The sequence below is a fragment of the Ipomoea nil genome, unplaced genomic scaffold (assembly GCF_001879475.1).
Source record: "Ipomoea nil cultivar Tokyo-kokei standard unplaced genomic scaffold, Asagao_1.1 scaffold1043, whole genome shotgun sequence".
Taxonomy (NCBI): domain Eukaryota; kingdom Viridiplantae; phylum Streptophyta; class Magnoliopsida; order Solanales; family Convolvulaceae; genus Ipomoea; species Ipomoea nil.
Window position 1 is genome coordinate 13426501 of NW_017617471.1, and position 21649 is coordinate 13448149.

The following is a 21649-nucleotide window of genomic DNA, read 5'->3' on the forward strand; positions in this document are numbered from 1 at the left end:
AGAAACAACGGGGCACTGACCCTAAACCGTTTCTGAGAACAGAAAAAGCCTAAAGGGTCGCCTCGACTGAGGGACTCGGCGAGAGAAAGATAGGAAACAAGGGCCCAGACCCTTAGACGTTTCCGTGAAAAAGCCAAAAGGAGTCGCCTCGACTGAGGGACTCGGCAAATATATATGGAAACGACGGGGCACTGACCCTAAACCGTTTCTGAGAACGGAGAAAGCTTAAAGGGTTGCCTCGACTGAGGGACTCGGCAAAAGGAAGCTAGGAAACGAGGGCCTCGACCCCCGATCCTTAGATGCTTCCGAGAGAAAAGCGTAAGGGAGTCGCCTCAACTGAGTAAGATTCAAAACCTTAGAAGAATGCCAATATTAAAAGAACCCCAAAAACAAACTTCGTGAAAAGAGAAGGGAAAGCTGTTTTTTATTAAAATACGGCCGATAAGGAGGCCAGCCCTTACAAAAGAGGGTCTATTCTAAAAAAAAAGACCCTAGGCTACGGGGGGAGGGGTATCGACGGCGACCCCTTCAACTTGCGACCCCGCCGATGGTCCAGCAAGGGGAACAGAGGAAGGGTCCTCCGCCTGAGGAAAGGACTCGGCGAGCTCTGGAGGCGTCGCCGCAAGAAGAGTCGTCGGGTCAGTAAGCGCGGCCGACCCCTCAGTGTCCAGCACCGGCTTGAGGCCCCAGCTCTCGGGAGTAAACGAAGAGTCGCGGGCCAACAAGGTGGCGTGAATCTCCATCTGCGCCTCGCGGAAGCCGAGGCGGTAATCTCGCTCGCCCAGGTCAATGAGGAAATCATCGCCCTCTGGGGTCGCCAGCCACTCCTTGGCCACCTCTCTCCTCCGAGCTGCCACCGCCGCCTGCACATCCGCCTCGAAGGCCGCCGACTTCTTATAATCTGCGACAGAAGTCGCGGCAATCGTGGCCACTTTGCCCCTCTCCTCCTCCCATTGACGGGTGACCCTCAGCAACTCGGCATTGTGCACCTCCACCATCTTGAGCTGCTTCGCCAGCTTTAAATTTTGCATTTTCATCAATCAATAATAGTTTAAAAAGTCATTTTTATAATTTTCAAAAAAAAAGTCATTTTTATAAATTTCAACAAAATCTAAATTAATAAAAACATAATAGAAAATATATTTTAATTAATTTGACAAGACAACAATTTAAACATTAGAAATGTTTGAAAATATCAAAATATTAATCAATTATAATTATAATATATATAACGGGTTAATTGGCAAGGAATCTGATACACCAACTTTAAGACCTAGGGTTAGTTATCATGGGATACACACGGGGAGTACCTTTTATATATAATTTGAGTGCCGTAATATCAAGACATCTCAATTCACTTGTATTGAACTAACTACTCAATACAATATTTTGCTTAGTGCAAATTTCTTTTCAATTGCTTCATTGCCTTAAGTAGTTATTTTATAAAATTATTTTAGGGTTTAACTCACATTTATAGTTATTACTTTCACTAGTAATTCACCCGCGCGATGCACGGAAAAAAATTATGTTATTATAAATATAAATAAAATATAAAAAAATAAAATATTTTAAATTATTTAATATAATAATATTTTTGAGCTTCCATTGGTCAAGTATTTATTATTTTTATAGAATACAAAATTACAATTAAAATTTTGTATGGTTAATATAATCTCTAATTATGTGCATATTCAAATAAACTTATAGAGATAATTTACATAATTACAGTGATTTATTCTTAACTGTATTTCATCTATATTATAATTTTCACAATACAAATAATAACTAAGATAATTACATTTGAAAAGCAAATTTCAAATTTTGTATGTGTAAATTTAAACTCTAATTGAACACATTTTTTATATGATTATATAATATATAGCTATTTTATTTTTCAAAAGTATTTTTTTATATGATTATATAATATATAGCTATTTTATTTTTTAAATGTTGTGTTTTATTCTATTTTATTTTTATAATAAAGGATGTTGTGGCATTAATTATAACATTAATTATTTCTCAAACCATATAGCTTTATTATATAAAGGATTGGGAGTCTGAGTTAGATTTTTGAGTAGGCTCATGTAATTGATTTTTTAGTCATCATTTCCAAGCATTACAAGACCTAATTTCCGTAAGAGCATCTCCAATTGTTTGAGTTTTGCACAATATTTTAGGAAGCCAACTAGGAGAGGGAGAGAAAAATGGAAGAGAAAAAGAAAAGGAAAAAAAATCCTGACAATTAAAAAAAGAAGAAGAAATCAATAGTAAAATGTCACGCGCCCCAGCGGGCGCGTGGGGAACACGCACTTGCTGGGGCGCACAGTGCGCTCCAAACGCGCATCTATGTATTTTTTTCTTCTTCTTCAGCAAAGATCATATATTTGCAGGAAAAAGATCGAGATCTTGAAAAATCAGTGTTCCCATAAGTTTTCTTCTCTTCCAACCAGTTTTTCTCTCCAACAAAAACCACAAATGTGAATGTCTTTAACATTAATATATCATTTACGGTTATCGAATCCCAAAGGGACCATGAATATGCAAACCATGCTAGTGAACATTAGTGATTAGTGTATCCTAGTATCAACAATTACATTAGCATCTATTCAATCCATGCATCTAATTCCCACCTAATTAATAAATATGGGTGTACTTAACTTCCCCCCCAACTACACCTAAGTATGGGTGTAAAGTCTATTTCTATTCTAGTACACGTATCAAATGTGTAGCAAATACACTTCAATTCCCAACTACCCCTACACTTCTTCATTCATTTCATTCAATTCCTTAATTAAATTTGCAGCTAGCTGCCTTCATTTCTGTTTTTATGGCACAACCACATTATTTTTACTTTACAATGTATTATAGTGGCATCCCAATGTGCGATATTGGAAATGCTAATTGGACTTGGTGTGCATATTACATCATCATTGATTTACAAGAAAAATGCACGGCCTGAAGATGTTCTTTAAGTAAAGCTTGTATTGTGACCCTAATAAAGGACCACAAGAATGTAAACTAGTCTAGGTTTCTTAAAGTTGATCGCTTGGCTCAAACTAAGAAAATCAATAGACAACTCTAACACAAAGTTGAACTTGGTGCATATTACATAATTGAGGAGGGGGAGAGTCAGGTGGGGATATATGGCAAACCATATGTCCAGATAAAATTTTGTGAATGCCCTAATGTATATATATATTAATTAGCTATCATTAAAGTTTCAATACAAATAATAATAACATATTTTATACTTATATATATATATATATATATATATATATATATATATATATATAGGGTTGAGTTCACATGAGGACTGAAATACATAGAGGACTATGCGGACCAATATTAGGGCACACAACTTAATACACAATGGCACACAAGAGTACATGTAAACATCAGGTTTCGAACTCAGGATCTATTAATTATCAAATATCTGCACGCGACATACAAACTGTGGCACACGACATATAGAGTAATGACACACATCATATTAGTCCTCACAGTCCTCTATAATATACCGGTTCTCATTTGAACTTGGTGCATAACTTCATTTGTATAAATGTTTGCAAGTTGGCAACCAAAAGATGCATTAATTTCTTACCAATTCAAGGTTGGTTTTGAACATTAAAACTGAATTGGTAGAAGCATGCCCTCCTGGTACTTGGTTACCTACCCACTCAACTTTCTAGTCTAGTTTGATAAAACCGACTTCTCAACTCGTACAATACTCTCTCCTTCTGCAAGGTCCCTACTACCCTATCATTATATTTGTAATTTAGTATCATTTTCTTTATATCCCTCCAATTCTAACTCTTAAAATATAATATAATATAATAATAATACTAATAAAACTTCTTAAAGTAAACCCACTTACTTTGCCAAATGTCATTTTCGTTAGTTTGCAAGCTTTCATTTGATAAAATTGATAAGAGGTGATGAAGGTTATTTGTGCGAAGAATGTGCATGCAAGAATGGAAATTGATGATGACTAATTGGATGATTTGTGGTTTAGCTCTTCCAAATCACTTCGGCAGGGATTTTGGGAGTTTAGAATTAGCCTAGCCTAATGTCACGGGCATAGAGTGCGGTGCAGTGTGCACACGACGCCTGCGCAGCGTCCCGGGCCCCTCATACCCCGCGGACCAGCCTTACCCTCATACGTGCCAAACTGGTTTAACCCTACTATGGGCTCATCAGGGGACCAACAATAACTCCCAACCAATTGTACCCTTCGAATCGCATCGGTTCTCTTTATAGTCAAGTCAAAGATCAGTGACAGGCTCCCCAAACTTAACCAGGTTGGCGTGCCTGACTCGGCTAGACCATAGTGTCTAAGGCAGAACTCCCTTAATGCTATTGACACCCCCTTTACTCAATTGGCAAGCTAACCAGTTGAGCTATTCATTTCTTGGGTCTTAATAACACGGTCACGAAAAACAGTTCGACAGTATACTCAGAAATCTAAGTGTATGTATATTAAAAAAAAGGATGTATTTGGTCATGTCACTTTGCAATCTTCCATTCTTCCCACTTGCAGGAATGGACCGTCTGAATGTGGCCAGCCATGAAAATTTATTAGTTAGATTAGACGTTCAAGTTCAAAACATTTGTTAATTTGAAATATCACCTTTTTTTTTTTTGGGTTTGTTTCTTACGTAACTACTAGCAAATGTTATCAATGAAATTTGCATGAATATAATGTTTCATTAATTTAACTTTGTGAAATTGTAGTGTATAAGGTTCCGAGAGTTGGTTCTATTCAATAGTGTTAGGACTCTATTGTTGTATGTGTTAGTAGTCTTGTTATGTATTTTGTATTTATATTCTGTACAATTCTATCGTGAATACTATTCCACAAATATTGTTCTCATTTACAGATTTATTTATTTATTTTTCTATTTATAGTAGTCAATTCAAAATTAAGCTAAAATTTTCAATTTAAACACAATTACTAATTCACTATGTAATTTTTTTTTTAAAATTTTTGTCTTTTTTATTTTTCAAATGAAAAATCCAAAAAACGAGCTTGGTGTTTTTCATTTTCCTATTGAAGAATTAAAAAGAAAAAGAAAAGAAAAGAAAAAGAAGCTGATAACGAAAGAAGAAAACAACTTTGAGTCGTTACTGAAATCTAGAAAAAATTGAAAAAATATTCTCCCTTTTTAGGTTATAAAACAAAGCACGGTTGAATATTTTTTTTTCATTTTCTATTTTGTTTTTAGGAAAAAAGTGTCAAATTGGCGCCTAAGTCACATGAATAGTGCAATTGAGTTCCCTAAGTGAAAAAAAATCCATTGAAGTCCTCTAAACAAGTAATTTTTTTTAATAAAGTCCAAATTGATTTGTTATCAAGTTAAATATATGTATTGTTGACACGTGTCTTTTTTATTTATTTTTTTAAACAAATTTTTTATTTATTAAAAATTTAAAAATATTATTTATTATTTAAAAGAAAAATAGCCACCGGCTGTGATAGCTGGTAGCTGTCTTCTGCCGGACAACCGTCTAAGGAAGACGGCCATGGCCGTCGCCCTCGATCCAGACGGTCATGGCCATGGCTAGACAGCTATGGCCGTCTGGAACGAGGGCGGCGGCCATGGTTGTTGCCCTCGTTCCAGATCTAGAAGACGGCCATTGCCGTCTGACTGTCTTTGCTGGACAACCACAACTGTCCGTGAAGAAGACAGCCACCGGCTGTCCAGCGCGGATAGTCGGTGGATGTTTTTTTTTTAATTAATAAATAATATTTTTAATTTTTAATAAATAAAAAGATTTGTTTAAAAAAATAAATAAAAAGGGCATGTGTCAACATTGCATAGATTGAACCTGATAAACAAGTTAATTTGGACTTAATTGAACAATTTTACCGGTTTAGAGGACTTCAATTAAACTTTTTTTTTTTACTTAAAGAACCCAATTGCACTATCAATGTAACTTAGGAGGCCAATTTGACACTTTTTCCTTTTTATTTTACTCTTTTTTTTTTCTTTAAAAAAAAACATCTGGAGATATTTTGGATATTTAAAATTGAGTGTGAAATGATTTACTCGAATAGAATATGCCAAATTGCCAACATTAAAAATTGTGAATTATATACAATATTGATTTCAGATAGTGAGTATATGGGATAGAAGAAAAAATGAATAAATTTCAATTATTAATTATTAATTTTGATCTATTTGTCACAGTTAGTCTCCTGTTTATTTTCATGCAGTGTTTTATTTTATTTTTTAAACTTAGGTAATCCAACTTCGCCGAACTAATCTTAAGCCCATAGGACCCCACCACTAGAGGGTAAATTATGTTGTGCATCCGTATGCACCATGCATGGAGGCAAAAACGACATCGTTTTATTAAAAACGTGTGTCCCATTAAAAAAAAATCATTTTCGATTCCCAACAACAACATTATATTGTGCATAATTTGAACTATATATCCAGAATCAATGAACTAAAAATCCAGAATCAATGAACTAAAAATTCAGAATCCATGAACTAAAAATACAGAATGAATGAACTAAAAATAAAGAATGAATGAACTAAAAATCCATAATGGATGAACTAAATATCGATAATGAATGAACTAAATATCCAGCATGAATGAAAAAAAAATATCAGTTTCGATTTACGTCTAAATATCTAGAATCAATGAACGAACTAAAAATCCAGAATCAATGAACTAAAAATCTAGAATGAATGAACAACATAATGCTGTTGAGGGGAATCGAAACTGATTTTTTTTTTTTAAGTGGGACGCGCGCTTTTAATAAAACGACGTCGTTTTTGCATCCAGTTGCGGAATCAGTCCACCAGTCATATCCTAGTCTTCATGTGCGCACAAGGGATCCAATCCCGACCTTCCAACATCCTCGAGTCTTTTTCCTATACATGTTTCCAGGGATCCAATGCAGACCTTTCAACATCTTTGAGCCTTTCCAAAACCATCACATTACTGCCTCCCGTCATGACTTTAAGTTAGACGGCAAACCAATTAGGCTAAGTCCTATGGGCTAGTCTCTTGTTTATTTCTTCTTTCTTCTCTCAAACGATTGAATTAACAACCCCAAAGGTTCCACACACCCTGACAGAGCATTTGGAAGGATAATGTAAATTAAACTCAAGCCTAGTAGACATGGTCAAATGCCAATGCCGAAGAGAATAGTCTCCTGTTTATTGGTTGAATTGGTGGAGGATTAAAAGTGAGGAAACATATATAGTTGTAGGGAGAACGAATAAGTGGGGTTGGTGTGGGGCATTTAAGAAAATTGAAGAGTGTGAGAAGGGAAAAGTAGCTGAAACCGGCCTGAAGGGCAAGACTACGTAGTATATATATATTGTAGGTCCTCCGATCTCCACCCCACTCCTTTTCATCATCATCTATCATATCTCATATATATTCTCATCATCTATAATTGAAAACACGCATAGTAGAGATTAAAATAATGTCGTCTCAAATCACAGAGGAGATAAGAAGGAGCGCAACGGAGCTGTACAAAGGCGACGAAATCTGCCAAGAGAAATCCAAATTCCTGCTCAAAGAAGTGGGCTTACCCAACGGCTTACTCCCCATGAAAGACATGGAGGAGTGTGGCTACGTTAAGGACACGGGTTTCGTGTGGCTCAAGTCCAAGAAGAAGACGGACCACAAGTTCGAGCAAATCGGGAGATCGGTCCAGTATGGGACTGTGGTCACTGCCTACGTTGAGACGGGTCGGATCAAGAATCTCACCGGAGTGAAGGCCAAGGAGCTCATGCTCTGGCTCACCGTCAACGAGATAAGCGTCGATGACCCCCCCACCGGGAAGATCCACTTCAAGAGCACCACCGGCTTGTCCCGCACCTTCCCCGTCTCCGCCTTCCAAATCAAGGAAGAAGGAAAAGAAGAAGAAGAAGACCAGACCAAGGACAAACAGGTGGTGGCCACACTGGCCACCAATGCACCCTTGCCTGTCAAGGAACTTTAATTAAGGCCGCGTCCATAGGGTCGAGGGTTCAACCTTTTGGGGAAAAAAGAATTCTAATTAACCTTATCATCATGGATTATATTGTATTCAATATATATATATATATATATATATATATATATATATATATTAAGTATGTCCTAGCTAGGGTAGCTTCATATTTAAGTTGCGATAAGTATGACATTCTACAACTTATATTAGACCGGAGTCCGGTCGTACGTACGTACTAAGCATTATGCCTTCTGATCAATTCTTATATATGAATGAAGTAGCTGCTATTTTTATCTGAGGCTAAATTTATCCGGTCTGAGTTCTACATATATTCTTTATTTCTACCCCTTAGCTTCAATTCACTTTTATTTCTTGATGTGCATGACAATTGATGATTTGTTATCTTCATTTTGGGTCTCAATAAAAATGTCATCATCAAAAAAAGTAAAAATTGGGAGTAGTAGTAGTATTTTTCAATTTTTCCCCTTTCAAGATGACATGAATTAAAAAAAAAAAAAAAATTAAAAAGGGTTTGGGGTGCCAGTTTGGCTTGAAATTTAGCTTTCAAGTTGTGGCATGTGGTAGCCTTTTGTCTTTTATAATTATTTATTATTTATTATTATATTGTAATGTTATTTGTGAGTGGGTCTACTTTTGAAAATGAGAGAATATTATAATACAGAGATGTAAAGAAAATAGTAAAAGAATTTGTGCAGGTAGCTAATAGCGGTCAAGACCCATGGTACCTAGCTGCGGTCTATGGGAGCCCGACGCACCACCTGCGCAGACATCTTTGGAATGACCTCAGGCAATCGGCGCGGGGCTGCTATGGGCCTTGGATGATTGCTGGCGATTTCAATGCCGCCCGGACAAGAAATGAAACGAAGAATTACTCATCTTTCTCGGCCCACAGAAGTTCGAATTTCTCAGGCTGGATTCAAGATGAAGGTCTAATTGATATGGGCTTCTCAGGACCTAGCCTTACTTGGGTTAAAAATGGTAACAGTGATAACATCAAAGGTGCCCAGTTAAATCGGGCGATGTGTAACTTGGATTGGCGTACCATGTTTCCAGAGGCGACTGTTACGCACCTTGCACGACTTGCATCTGATCATGCACCCATCCTTGTACAGATCAAAGGCAAAAGGCTTAGTAGACCAATAGCGCCGTTTGTTTTTCAGGCGGCATGGTTTACCCGGGAAGACATCCACGATGTTGTGGACAATACATGGGATTCTAATCAAAACATAGTGGACAACTCAAAAGCGCTGGCTGCAGCGTTATCTGAATGGAACAGGAACTCTTTCGGCAACATCTTTAAAAGAAAGCGAATTCTCAATTCCCGAATTGGGGTCATTCAGAGGGTCCTTGCAGAAAACTTTTATAAGGGTCTTACAAAGTTAGAGCTGAAGCTTAGGGACGAGTTAGAATCAACCCTGGAGCAAGAAGAGCTCCTTTGGTATCAGAAATCGCGCGAAGATTGGATCCACTCGGGGGATAGAAATACGGCCTACTACTATGCTGCAGCAACAGTACGCAAGTCTCGGGCCTCCGTTCAAACGCTCATGGACGACCAAGGAGAGTGGCTAACAGACGGGATGGATTTGCAGAACCATGTGCGCCAGTTTTATTTAACTCTCTTTGATGCAGATGTGACGGACCCACCGGCAGAACCCATGTTTGCTAATTTCCCAAGTTTGATTGATCTTGACTGGAATATTTTTAACAGGCCCGTTTCTAAAGACGAGGTGCACACAGCGCTGAAGGACATGAAACCCTACAAGGCACCGGAACCGGATGGTTTTCAAGCGGGATTCTATCAGCGTACGTGGGACAAGACAGGTGATGGCATTTTTAAGCTGGTTAGCCAAGCCTTCTCAACGGGATCCCTACCTGACGGTATTAATGATACCCTTATTGCCCTTATCCCCAAGGTGGGGGCACCAGAACGCATTAAGCAATTCCGTCCGATAAGTCTTTGCAATGTAAGCTACAAGATTGTGACCAAGATTATCACAAACAGGCTCAAGCGTATCCTGCCAAAGATTGTGGGGCCTTTTCAGAGTTCCTTTGTCCCGGGGCTACAGATAACGGACAACATCCTCATTTTCCAAGAGGTGATGCACACCATGCGGGAAAAAAAAGGGGGTAAAGGTTACATGGCAATCAAATTAGATTTGGAGAAAGCGTATGATCGGCTTTCCTGGCCCTTTATCCAGGACACCCTTGAACAAGCGGGTTTCACAGGCAGAATCAAAGAGCTCATGATGACGTGCATTCAGACCCCAAAGTTGCCGATCATCTGGAATGGGGAAAGGCTGCCGCCCTTCCATATGAAGCGTGGAATTCGGCAAGGCGACTCCATGTCTCCTGCGATCTTTGTTCTATGCATGGAAAGGCTGAGCCAGCTGATTATCTCGGAAATAGATCGCAAGGCGTGGAAAAGTATTAAACTAGCCAGTGATGGACCAACTCTAACTCATCTTTGTTTTGCAGATGACATGATCTTGTTCACGGAGGCAACGTCGGGTCAAGTAGACATGGTAAAAGCATGCTTGGACCGATTTTGCACGGCCTCGGGACAGAAGATTAGTTTGGACAAGTCTCAGGTGTTTTTTTCAAAAAACACGGACACAGCTTTGAAGGAGGAAATCTCACACAATCTTGGCATAGCCCCCACAACGGACCTGGGCAAATATTTGGGCGTCCCAACCATCCATGGGCGGGTAACCTGCGCAACACATGCGGACCTGCTCAACAGGATTTCTAACAGGCTCGAGGGTTGGAAAGCAAAGACCTTGTCTCTCGCGGTACGGGTTGTGCTCGCAAAGTCAGTTTTAAATGCCATCCCGGCATATATTATGCAGACAACACTACTACCGAAAAGCCTCTGTCTCGAGATTGAAAAACGGACAAGGAAATTCATATGGGGTAGCAATGGAATAGAAAACAAGATGAGCCTCGCGAATTGGGACTTGGTTACGACAACAAAAGACGAAGGCGGGTGGGGCTTAAACGACTAGGTGAGATGAATACGGCCTACATGGCCAAGCTAGGGTGGCGTTTGCTTACGGAAGCTGACACTCTTTGGGCTCGGACAATTAACTCAAAGTATAGGAAATCAGGAGACTTACATGGGGCCCAACAAAGCCGACGAAGGATCTCTAATGCTTGGAGGGGAATATCACAAGCCTGGCCAATAATGGAGAAAGGCTTGACATGCACCATCCGAAGTGGAAATACCACAAAGTTCTGGATGGATAAGTGGCTTAGTCCGGAACCGCTTTACAGCCGACTCCGAGTACCGCTCCCCCTGCCCGAGCTCTATGCGACGGTAAGGGAATATTGGGATGAGGCTCGAGGCTGGAAGTGGGAAGCGTTGGCGAATGCTCTTCCGGTTGACGCAAAGGAGAAGCTAGCTGGATATGTTCTAACTACGGACAGTGTGGAAGATAGAATAGGCTAGGAACTTGACCTGAGCGGGAAGTTCTCGATCCGATCTATGTACAGCACACTCGTGAAAGGTCCTAATAACAGTGAAGATGAGGACTGGCAGACAATATGGCGGATACGCGTGCCGGCTAGGCTCTGCAGAACGAACCAAGCGACACCTAACTAATGACCCTTTCTGTTTTTTGTTTTTTTTTTTTGCGCAGTTCAGGTGGAGAACTTAGACCACCTCTTCAGAGATTGCCCAACAGCGAAGGCGGTTTGGAATTCCACGTTGCCTAGAAGAACTCTCAGTCACCTGTCAACTTTGACTTGGAGGCAATGGCTCTTAGTCAACATCAAGGGAGAAGTAAGGCTAGGTTTCAATGACAACTGGCCGTCGATGTTCTGTGCTCGCCTTTGGTGGATTTGGCGATGGAGAAACGAAGGAGTGTTTAATAAAAAACACTTGCCATTGGCTAGCAAGTTAGAGTGGCTCACGATGTACGACGTGGAGGTGAAGGCCGCGTTCGAGAAATGCTTAAATCCTGAGATCGGGCGAAACCTGCAAACAATCGCACATATTGGCTGGACGAAGCCACCGAGCGGATGGCTGAAGCTTAACGTGGATGGCAGCTGTAACAAGAATGGCATGGCAGGCTGCGGAGGTTTGATCAGAGATGAGTATGGAGACTGGATACGGGGTTTCACGGCAAACATTGGCCGGTGCCAACCGCTGGAAGCAGAGGCATGGGGGATTTACCATGGTTTTCACGTGGCGAAAGTTTGTGGGGTTTCCAACCTCGTGGTTGAATGCGACTCCAAAAGCCTGATTGATAAGCTAGGCAGGGCTAATGGAGGAGACGAAGCAGAATGCAATGTTATCTGGAGATGTTTAAACTTGATCACCTTCTTCCAGAAGGTTGAGTTTGTGCATGTGTTAAGAGAAGGTAACCAAGTGGCAGATCATCTGGCAAAGGCGGCGCTTGACCATCAGATTGGCTTCTGAGTCATCGCCGAAGCGCCTTCGAGTGTTGATTCTTTAGTTAGACAATATAAACTGGGAGCAACGTTTCCCAGGCGCATGTAATCTTTCGGGCTCAACCCTTCTACCCGATGTAAAAAAAAAAAAAAAAAAAAAAAAAAAAAAAAATCACCTTTAAAAGTGAGAGTGTATTTGCAGGGGTAAAGATAACATGAAGGTAGAGTACGTCTTATCTTATGACATACAATATTCACATCATCGTGTCTTACATCGTATTCTTCAATCTTGTTCGGTTAGTAGGTCGATTATATTAATTCTATTCGTTGTAATTCGAATCTATGTAATGCATGTCAGTTAGGGAAATCTGCCCGATTCCCACTACCATGTGTCGAGTCATCTAGTTTCAATATTCTTGATTTAATATACACAGATATTTAGGATCAACTCCTTTATTATCCACTGATGGCTATCGTTACTTTGTTATTTTCGTGGATGATCACTCACGCTATACTTGATATTATCCCATGAAATTAAAATATGATCTTTATGTCATCTTTGATAAGTTTGGTATTATGGTCGAGCGTTCCTTCAATAGAAAAATTAAATCCATTTTCAATTTGATCTAGGGACTGAATATAAGAAACTACATCATTCTTTTGTTCAGTTAGGAATTAATCATAGACAATCATGTGCCTACACTCATGAACAAAATGGTCATGTCGAAAGAAAACATAGACACATAGTTGAAACAGGTTTAACTCTGATGGCTCGCGCCTCCGTTCCGTATAAATTTTGAGATTTTGCTTTTGAGACTGCTGTGTATTTAATCGATTAATAGAATGTCATCTACTATGTTAGATAACTCCAGTCATCACTTAGTTTTGCATAAATCCCCTCCATCCTATTCTTTCCTTCGTGTCTTTGGGTGTCTATGTTATCCTTATTTACGGGCATATTACCGTCATAAAATGTCCTACAAGTCTTTTCCGTGTGTTTTTCTAGGTTATCCTGAGTCATTCCGGGGTTATAAGTGCATGGACTTGCAAACTAATAAGGTTTATGTGTGCAGTAATGTGCGGTTTGATGAAGCTATTTTACCTTTTGCTACTAAGAATGTTTTGTAGACACCACAGACTCCTCAAATACTCCATGGGCAGAATCGATTCTATAGCACACTGACATGATGTCATGGATCTTTGTATCCCGCGGGTGCTACTCACGGGCAGGGGCAGCCCGCTAAGCAGCAGGATGCGGCGCCAACTTCTCTTACTACTCGACACAAGGTGCGTCCGCGAGGAAAGTCAGTAAAATCTACCGCTCGGACCCACACAATGGAGACTCGTAGTAGGTCTCAGGCATCACCCACAACTTTGAGTGCTCAGGTTTGTCCCCATATCCCATTTGTTACACTCAGGCAGTAAAACATCCAGAATGACGTGACTCGTGAGGCTATGGACCATGAATTCAATGCTCTTATACAAAATCAAACGTGGTGTCCCTATATTGATGATTTGTTATCTTCATATATTCTTTATTTCTACTCCTTCACTTTTATTTCTCAATTGATGATTTGTTATCTTCATCTCGTGAGTCCCAATGAAAATGTCATCATCAAAAGAAGTAAAGTTGGGAGTAGTAGTAGTATTTTTCAATTTGTCCCTTCAAATTTTCCTCTTTCAAGATGACATGAATATTTTTTTAAAAAAAAAAAATTAAAAGGGTTTAGGGTGCCAGTTTGGCTTGAAATTAAGCTTTCAAGCTGTGGCGTTGGTAGCGTTTTGTCTTTTATAATTATTTATTATTATAGTGTAATGTCATTTGAAAGTGGGTCTACTTTTAAAAATGATAAAATATTATAGAGATGTAATGGAAATAGTAAAAAAATTGTAAATTTGATAATGTGGAAGTAGAGTTCACCTTTAAAAGTCAGAGAATATTTGGAGGGGTAAAAATAACATGAAGGTAGAATACGTCTTATCTTATGGCATACAATATCTTTAATTAATTTCACATTATTACTCATATTTTACGTCTTATAGGAACAAACATATATTCATTTCTTTTAAAAAAAAAAACATATATTAATTTTGAATTTTAGAATTATATATATAGGATGATGATAAGATAACCATACATCAACAGGATTTTTCGAATTGAAGTTGAAAACATTTATTTGAATTTTGAAAGGTCAATACTCAATAGTACTCAAAAAAATGAATAGAATACTGGATAGCAATTAAGATACAGGGAGGATGTGATTTGCATGCCGTAAACGTGCATTAAATGGAGTTAATAGTACGACAACATTTGATTATTTAACGGAGTGAAGGCATTTTGTGTTAGATATTGATGCAGTCTAACGTTTAAATAAAGTATACAAGAAACTTAGTTAATCTCGTAGTAGTGAAAAAGGAAGTTGTATTATCTGATCTCATATTTGACTCATAACATTAGAATCTTAGATGATGTATTGAGATTCCTCTAAGCAGTATATGAGTACCGTAACTTTAATTGCTATATACTATATATCCTATATCACATCAATATAATCTTTATATTAGGCACATTACTATCTAATAACTTCTAATTATTCAGTCTAACAAAACTAAATAAGTCTAGTCAACTTGTACCAAACATGATTAATGCCTTAATATATAACATATATTATATAGGAAAATCTTACATTTTGTCCACAAAATATGCTATGTACAATATTTTATATACTATAAGACATGTTTGAACTTCAAATTTAAAGGCACATCACCATCCAGGGATGGAGCCAGAAATTCGGTTGAGAGGGGGGCGAAACGGTACAGACGGATTCAGAAAATTTTTTCAGAAAAGGCGAAACATTAAAACAAAAGAGATAATTTAAAAATAAATAAATAAACTACCTAAGAAATATAATTGTAAATATTGTTGGATATGGACGAAAAATAAAACACATCGAAACTTTATAAAAATATTCATATATAACAAAATATGAAACATAATTAATAAAATAATTTGAATAGAAAACACATTAAAAATTACACATCTTATTATAGAGTGTGTGTGTAATATTAAAAAAGAATTGTAAAACTATGTTGATGCTAAGATTGAACCCTTAACCTCATTATTCCCAAAGATGTGCTCTACCACATACACTAACTCACTTCTTATTAACATTTTATAGTTTTTTTATACTAATACTAAAACATGTACTATATATACATATATACATACAAATACTATATATGGGGTGGAGGTGGGGTGAGGGGGGCAGCCGCCCCCTGCCCGCTCTCCCTCCGTCCCTGTCACCATCTTATCATAAAGGCTGGTGCTTTGGATAGGTCTACCCGTTATGATAGATATATCATATATGTGTGAGAAAGGAATAGAGAATGTCTATATATACGTATTGTAAATTAGAATTAAAAAACAAAAATTCAAAAATTGAATCATTTAAACTTTTTCTCTCAAATACAATCTACTAAATTAGTGAGTTAAACTCGCGTTGGCTTGAATTATTTAAACTGATTTTTGAACCAATCCAAACTAATTCTTCCTTTGTTTACAATTGATTGGTTAATTTTTTTTTCTTTACATATTTTTGTCAACTTTTTCTCATAATTTTGAATTTTTTTTATATTTAATAATACTTTTAATATATTTTTAAATGTGTAAAATTTATACATACTAACACTAAATTAAGCATTAAGAAAAATTGAATAACACAGTTGACCAGATTATTATAATCTTTTTGTATAAATAAAAAAAAAAAAAATATATATATATATATATATATATATATATATATATATATATATATATCTCCAATTATGCCTTAATAAATTTGTAAACTTATTAAAATAATTGAAAAAAATCAATATAAATGTCATTTAAAAAATTCAATTAAATCTTTTTAATGATATCTCTTTTATACATTAAAAAAATAATTGAAGTTGAAAATAAATTAGAAAGAAAGTTAAAAAGTATTAGATATGATTTTATTATTGATGATAAGGCACAACAAGCGCTCTGCAACACCGAAAGAAAGAGGAGAAGGTTAACTGAGAATCAAAATCACAATCCCTAATCCTAATGTGAAGTAAAATTTCACAATGATAAAGAAGAAAGTACCGAAGATGAAATTGAAAATATTGAAGTTGTTCTCCTTCTAGCCTCTCTGTAACCTATTTTACAGTTTGGGAAAATGAGGCTGGTAACTAGGGGTGTAAACGAGCCGAGCCGAGCTCGTTAATGAAGGCTCGGTTCAAGTTCGAGCTTGAGCTCGGCTCGAGCAGCTCGATTGATCGAGTTCGAACTCGATATCGATCTTGAGCTCGAGTTTGAGCTCGATTTTGACATTGAATTTGACCTATTTAATACTTTTGATTTAAAATTCAAACTACTTTATTTTATCCATACATAAATAATAGAAATCTTTTAGGGATTTTAAGTTTAAAATTTTAATTTCTAATTGTTATTTTTATATATTATTATTATATTATATTATGTATTATATATATTACATATTATATGGCTCGCGAGCGGCTCGAAGAGCCACGAGCCTAGAATATCTAGGCTCGACTCGAGCTCAATTTTGACCGAGCTCGAGCCGAGCTTTGAAGCTGCTCGGCTCATTTACACCCCTACTGGTAACTGCTTTTTCTGAAACTCACATTTTCACCCAATTCCTACTAAATCACTCTCCATAGTATACTAATGAACATAGATAGACTCCTACACAACATCATAACTCCAGTAACATACACTGATACACATCAAAGATGTACAAACACTAAGTCAGGTGAACTCATCCATTAACTCTTCGATTTGCTGGTCCTCGAGGACAATTGTTTAGCCTGGCAAGATCAAGGAGTTAGACCAATGCTCAATTTTGAGTAGCATAATGTGATTTTGAATGTTAAAAGTTTATAATCAAAGATAGTATCTCCTAATTCACAATCTTGAGATGATGAAATCAAAAGAATGAAAGAAATGCAGAAAATATATTTCTTAGCACAACTCGGACATCATCACATCACACAACTCAGAAATCTTGCTATGTTTTGGATGACGAGGGAAACCCCACAACCCTTTATGGAAGTAAACCAGCCTAGGTTCCATAGCTGACTGGCAAAAGACTACAAGTAAGCCAGTCTAGGTTACCCATAGCTGACCGGCTCAAACCAAGGGGGCAAGGATTCAAACTCATGACTTTGTGGTTACAAGTGTGGATCTCTTGCCATCTTGGCTAGGGTTAACCCCAATCTTATTATGTTTGACACTGTATTAGGCACTAGCTTTATAGTTCTACATAAAGGTGCTAGTCCACTAAAAGGGAAAGTTGGAAAATGAAGTCTCAAGTAGGTCAACCCCTCTCTGAATAGGTAAGGGGTAGAGCACATCTTGGATATATTATATAAATATGTGGAAATTCATCATATGACAAGTTTTAATTGTGCCCTTTATAAATTCCATGAAGTTAATGCACAAAATGATGTTTTATTCATGCATACTTATAACCAAATAGATGCATAGATACATTATAACCACCTGAAAATTCAAATTATAGGGAAAATGAAATTGATCAGATAAACAAATGCTTCAGGATATAAAGAACCAAACAATCTTACCTTGGAAGCCGTAATCCATTTTCCATCAATCCAATCCTGGTGTGGCCTCACATCAACATGCTTAAACTCCAATAACTCATTTGTATTGCTGAAGTGCACAACGTATTTTTTGCCTTTAAGAACTTTAGAAATCACCCCCACCCACCATCCATCATTATACAGGGCATCAACTTTCTCTTGAACTTTGAAACTATTAACTCTTTCAATATCAGGAGGGCATGGCCGTATATGCAAATGATCAGCCTCTTCTTGCAAAAACTCTGTGTCGTCATCATTCCTTAGGTTCTGATACTCTATCACATAATTACCGCTATCTAATTGTTTTACAACAGTTGCAGCGAACCAAGCACCTTTAAAACCCTCTTCATCACTGCTAACTTCAACTTTCATTCCTTGATGGAAAATTTCTTGACCGATATCATTGCTAAGCTTCTTCACTGTTGGAGTTACTATTTTCTGCATTGGAAGTTTGAAATCAACATCTAGCCAGACCTTTCATCCAAAATGAATAAGATCAAAGAACATAAGAAAAGCAAAGGAAAATGAGTAGCAGGTGGTCTAACAATAGAATAGGTAGAAACTTGGATAATCTAAAATATCATTACATGCACAAATAGTCAAATGCTATCTCCTTATAGGTCCACAGTCCACTTTTAAAGACACAAGAACATAGACCTGTTGGAAAACATGTCTCTTCTATAAAGAGTCATGTCTTCTCAAATAGGTTCCTTAGATTGTGTTTGTGTGTGTATATATATATATATATTCATCTGTACAGTATTGATAACCAATCAAAAAAATACAGTTCTCAAGTATATTTATTCAAATGGTATCAGACTAGATTCGTTTGTTTTCGTACCCTAAAACGAAACTCCATTTTTCCGGCCTATACGCAACTGCCCATCTCATTCCGACGCACTTCTGGCTGTTGTTTGAAGAGACCAACACCACAACCTTACTCAGAACAACGTCGCGACCCTTCGCCGAAATTTCCACCACCAGCAGCCACCGCACGTGCCGCCGCAAAACGGTGACCTTCTCTTCTCTGGCACAGATCTCCCTATGGATCCAAATGTCAAACTGCTTCCCAATCAGGGGGAGACACTATCCAAACTAGAAAGTTACAGGGGGCTTATTCGGAAATTGAATTATCTCACAATCACACGCCCATATATCTCCTTTGCACTAAGTGTATTAAGTCAGTTTTTAGAAACTCCTTGTGCTAATCATTGGGATGCTGCTATTCGAGTTTTGAGATATATCAAGAAGGCACCAGGCCAAAGGCTTTATGAAGATAAAGGTCATACTCAGATCATTGGATACTCTGATGCTGATTGGGCAGGTTTGCCATTTGACAGACGCTTCACGTCTGGATATTGTATTCTCATTGGGGTAAATTGATTTCGTGGAAGCAAGAAGCAAGATGTGGTAGCCAGATCTAGTGCAGAAGCTGAATATCGTGCTATGGCTTGCTACATGTGAGCTCATATGGCTAAAACACTTACTTCAAGAACTACAATATTGTGATCTTACAAAAATGACATTGATATGCGACGACCAAGCAGCTCTACATATTGCTATGAATCCAATCTTTCATGAACGAACCAAACACATTGAAATTGAATGTCACTTCATCACGGAAAAGATTACTACAAGCCATGTTAACTCCAGTGATCAATTGGCAGATATCCTTACCAAGTCACTTAGAGGTCCTAGAATAAAATATATTTCTAACAAGCTCAACGCATATATATAACCTATATGCTCCAGCTTGAGGGGGAGTGTTGGAAAACAACATGTCTCTTCTATAAAGAGTCATGTCTTCTCAAATAGGTTCCTTAGATTGTAAATATATATTCTTTTGTACAGTATTGATAATCAATCAAAAAAATATTTATTCACAGTTCTATTTAAAGAATCATCAGCAGATTGGCCAAAGGTTTATTAGAAGGCATAGGTAGTTAGCAGTCCATCATCTCAGACAATTTTATTCCGATATAGACACATAAATACGTAAAAGTAAACACATAAAAAAGATATTTAGATCCAGACCTGATCATTTTCATGTTCCAAGGGCGGGACCCAGTCGCCATCTGCCCACTCGCGGTGGAGACGGAGCGCAGACTCCGCGAAATCCAGCTGTTCCTTGCTTGCCCTGAAGAAAACGGAGTACTTCCGGCCATCCAGAACCCTCATCACGATGCCCTCCCACCATCCGTCATTGCAGTAGGCGTCCACTTCCTCGCTCAAGTTGAACCTCCGGCGGCGCTCCCGGGGCTGCCGCGGCCGGATCTGCACGATGTCGACTGTTTCTTGTAGCGGCTGCTTGTCGTCATCGTCCGCCATTAGCGTCGCGTACTCCACCACCACCTGCACCCGGTTCTCTTTCTTGCTACTGCTGTCGTTCTTCTTTACTTTCTTCGAAACAGAGTGGACCACCTTGCCCTCGTACCACGCGCCGCGGAAGCCATCGTCGTTGCTGCTAATCTCAATCTCCGCCCCATCCGTGAAGTAGGTTTTCAACAGCGCTTCAAAGCAGCCTTCCATTCAACTTCGGTGGGAAAGGGGATATTTAGGGATTTCAGAAGAAATGAAGAAATTCAAATTGTTAGGTATTTATACATTGATGAGAAATCGGAAAGTTAGGAGAATTCTCATGGGAGGGTTTTGGGGTTGTTAATGGAGGACCGAGGACAACTGGACAAGAAACATTAACAAAAATTAAATAAAGAATTGACAAAGAAAAAGAGTTAATTTCATTTTGATCCATTTATAGGTTATTTTACTTTTTAATTTTTTTTCTTTCAAAATATTGTACAAATCTATTTAAATATTTTAGTCTATCCAGATCTAAGTATTATTTTTTTGTCCTAAATTTATATGTATCATGTCATTACGGTAAAGTTTATATTGCAAATTTGCAATTAAGGGTGTGTTTTGGAAACACAACAAATGATCTAGTGTTTGGCTAGAGAAGGAAAATGAAAGGCAATGAAAAATAGGGTTGTGATCAATGAAAATAGAGGAAATTTTTCAGAAAATAAACCAAATACACCAAGATAGTTTTTTAGAATGCAACAAATACGAAAAAAGAAAATGCTTTCTGAAAAATAAAACATTTTCCTACTTCCCAAACACACCCTAAGAAGACAAAGGACTCTAGTAGTAAATTAGGAATCTTTTGAAAAATAAAAATAAAAAATATAGTGTGCCAACTCATTTAGTCATTTGTAAAAAAAAAAAAAAAAAAAAAAACAAAAAAATAAGTCTCATGTTTAACAGTTTAAGAGAGAGTAAAAAATGAAATGACACATGAATCTAGAACAAAATAAAATAACTCCAAAAAACTTTGAGGGCTATTTCTCAAATTTGTTTCAAGTCTTATTCTTTTTCTTTTTATGTCTTCTTCCAAGGCTGACCCCATCCTTTTCTTTCTATTTCTTATTTTTAGTGATAGTGGGCAATGGGTCAAATATTTCTAAAAGAAAAATATTTTTCACCGTCGGACACAGTGACTGGGTGAAACAGTTGGCCTGGAGATTTAAGTCTGCTCCATTCCAAAGCCAAGATCAAACCATTGACCTTTGGTTAAGGATGAATGAGTCCCTTCCTCAACCACACCCTCCAGGTTAGATTTTTTTTTTTTTTTTTTTTTTT

General features: G+C 37.6%; 2 protein-coding genes across 3 annotated transcripts; one reads left to right on the forward strand and one right to left on the reverse strand.

The window, feature by feature from the left end:
* Positions 1–7341: 7341 nt before the first annotated feature.
* LOC109182414 lies at positions 7342–8253 on the forward strand. The gene has a single exon (XM_019332605.1). It carries the CDS (start codon positions 7445–7447, stop codon positions 7964–7966), a length of 522 nt encoding a protein of 173 aa, XP_019188150.1. The 5' UTR covers positions 7342–7444; the 3' UTR covers positions 7967–8253.
* Positions 8254–16467: 8214 nt separating this feature from the next.
* Positions 16468–20707, reverse strand: LOC109182413 (DUF724 domain-containing protein 6). Of its 2 annotated transcripts, none has more exons than XM_019332604.1 (4): positions 20045–20707; positions 17993–18448; positions 17017–17218; positions 16468–16546 (listed from the first exon to the last, which is right to left on the reverse strand). In XM_019332604.1, exons 1-3 carry the CDS (start codon positions 20537–20539, stop codon positions 17177–17179), a joined length of 993 nt encoding a protein of 330 aa, XP_019188149.1. In that variant the 5' UTR covers positions 20540–20707; the 3' UTR covers positions 16468–16546; positions 17017–17176. The 2 variants fall into 2 exon arrangements, with proteins under 2 accessions (XP_019188149.1, XP_019188148.1); XM_019332603.1 differs by having other exon boundaries at positions 16468–16579; positions 17010–17218.
* Between the last annotated feature and the right edge of the window lie 942 nt (positions 20708–21649).

What these genes read in the sequence shown, in the direction of transcription:
- LOC109182414 (XM_019332605.1), top strand. Translation starts at nt 7,445, where the DNA reads ATGTCGTCTCAAATCACAGAGGAGATAAGAAGGAGCGCAACGGAGCTG.
- LOC109182413 (XM_019332604.1), bottom strand. Translation starts at nt 20,539, where the DNA reads ATGGAAGGCTGCTTTGAAGCGCTGTTGAAAACCTACTTCACGGATGGG. An exon ending in TGGAACATGAAAATGATCAG is followed by an intron (nt 18,449 to 20,044) that starts GTCTGGATCTAA and finishes CTTCCAATGCAG; the next exon opens with AAAATAGTAACTCCAACAGT. An exon ending in AATGGATTACGGCTTCCAAG is followed by an intron (nt 17,219 to 17,992) that starts GTAAGATTGTTT and finishes TGATCTTGCCAG; the next exon opens with GCTAAACAATTGTCCTCGAG.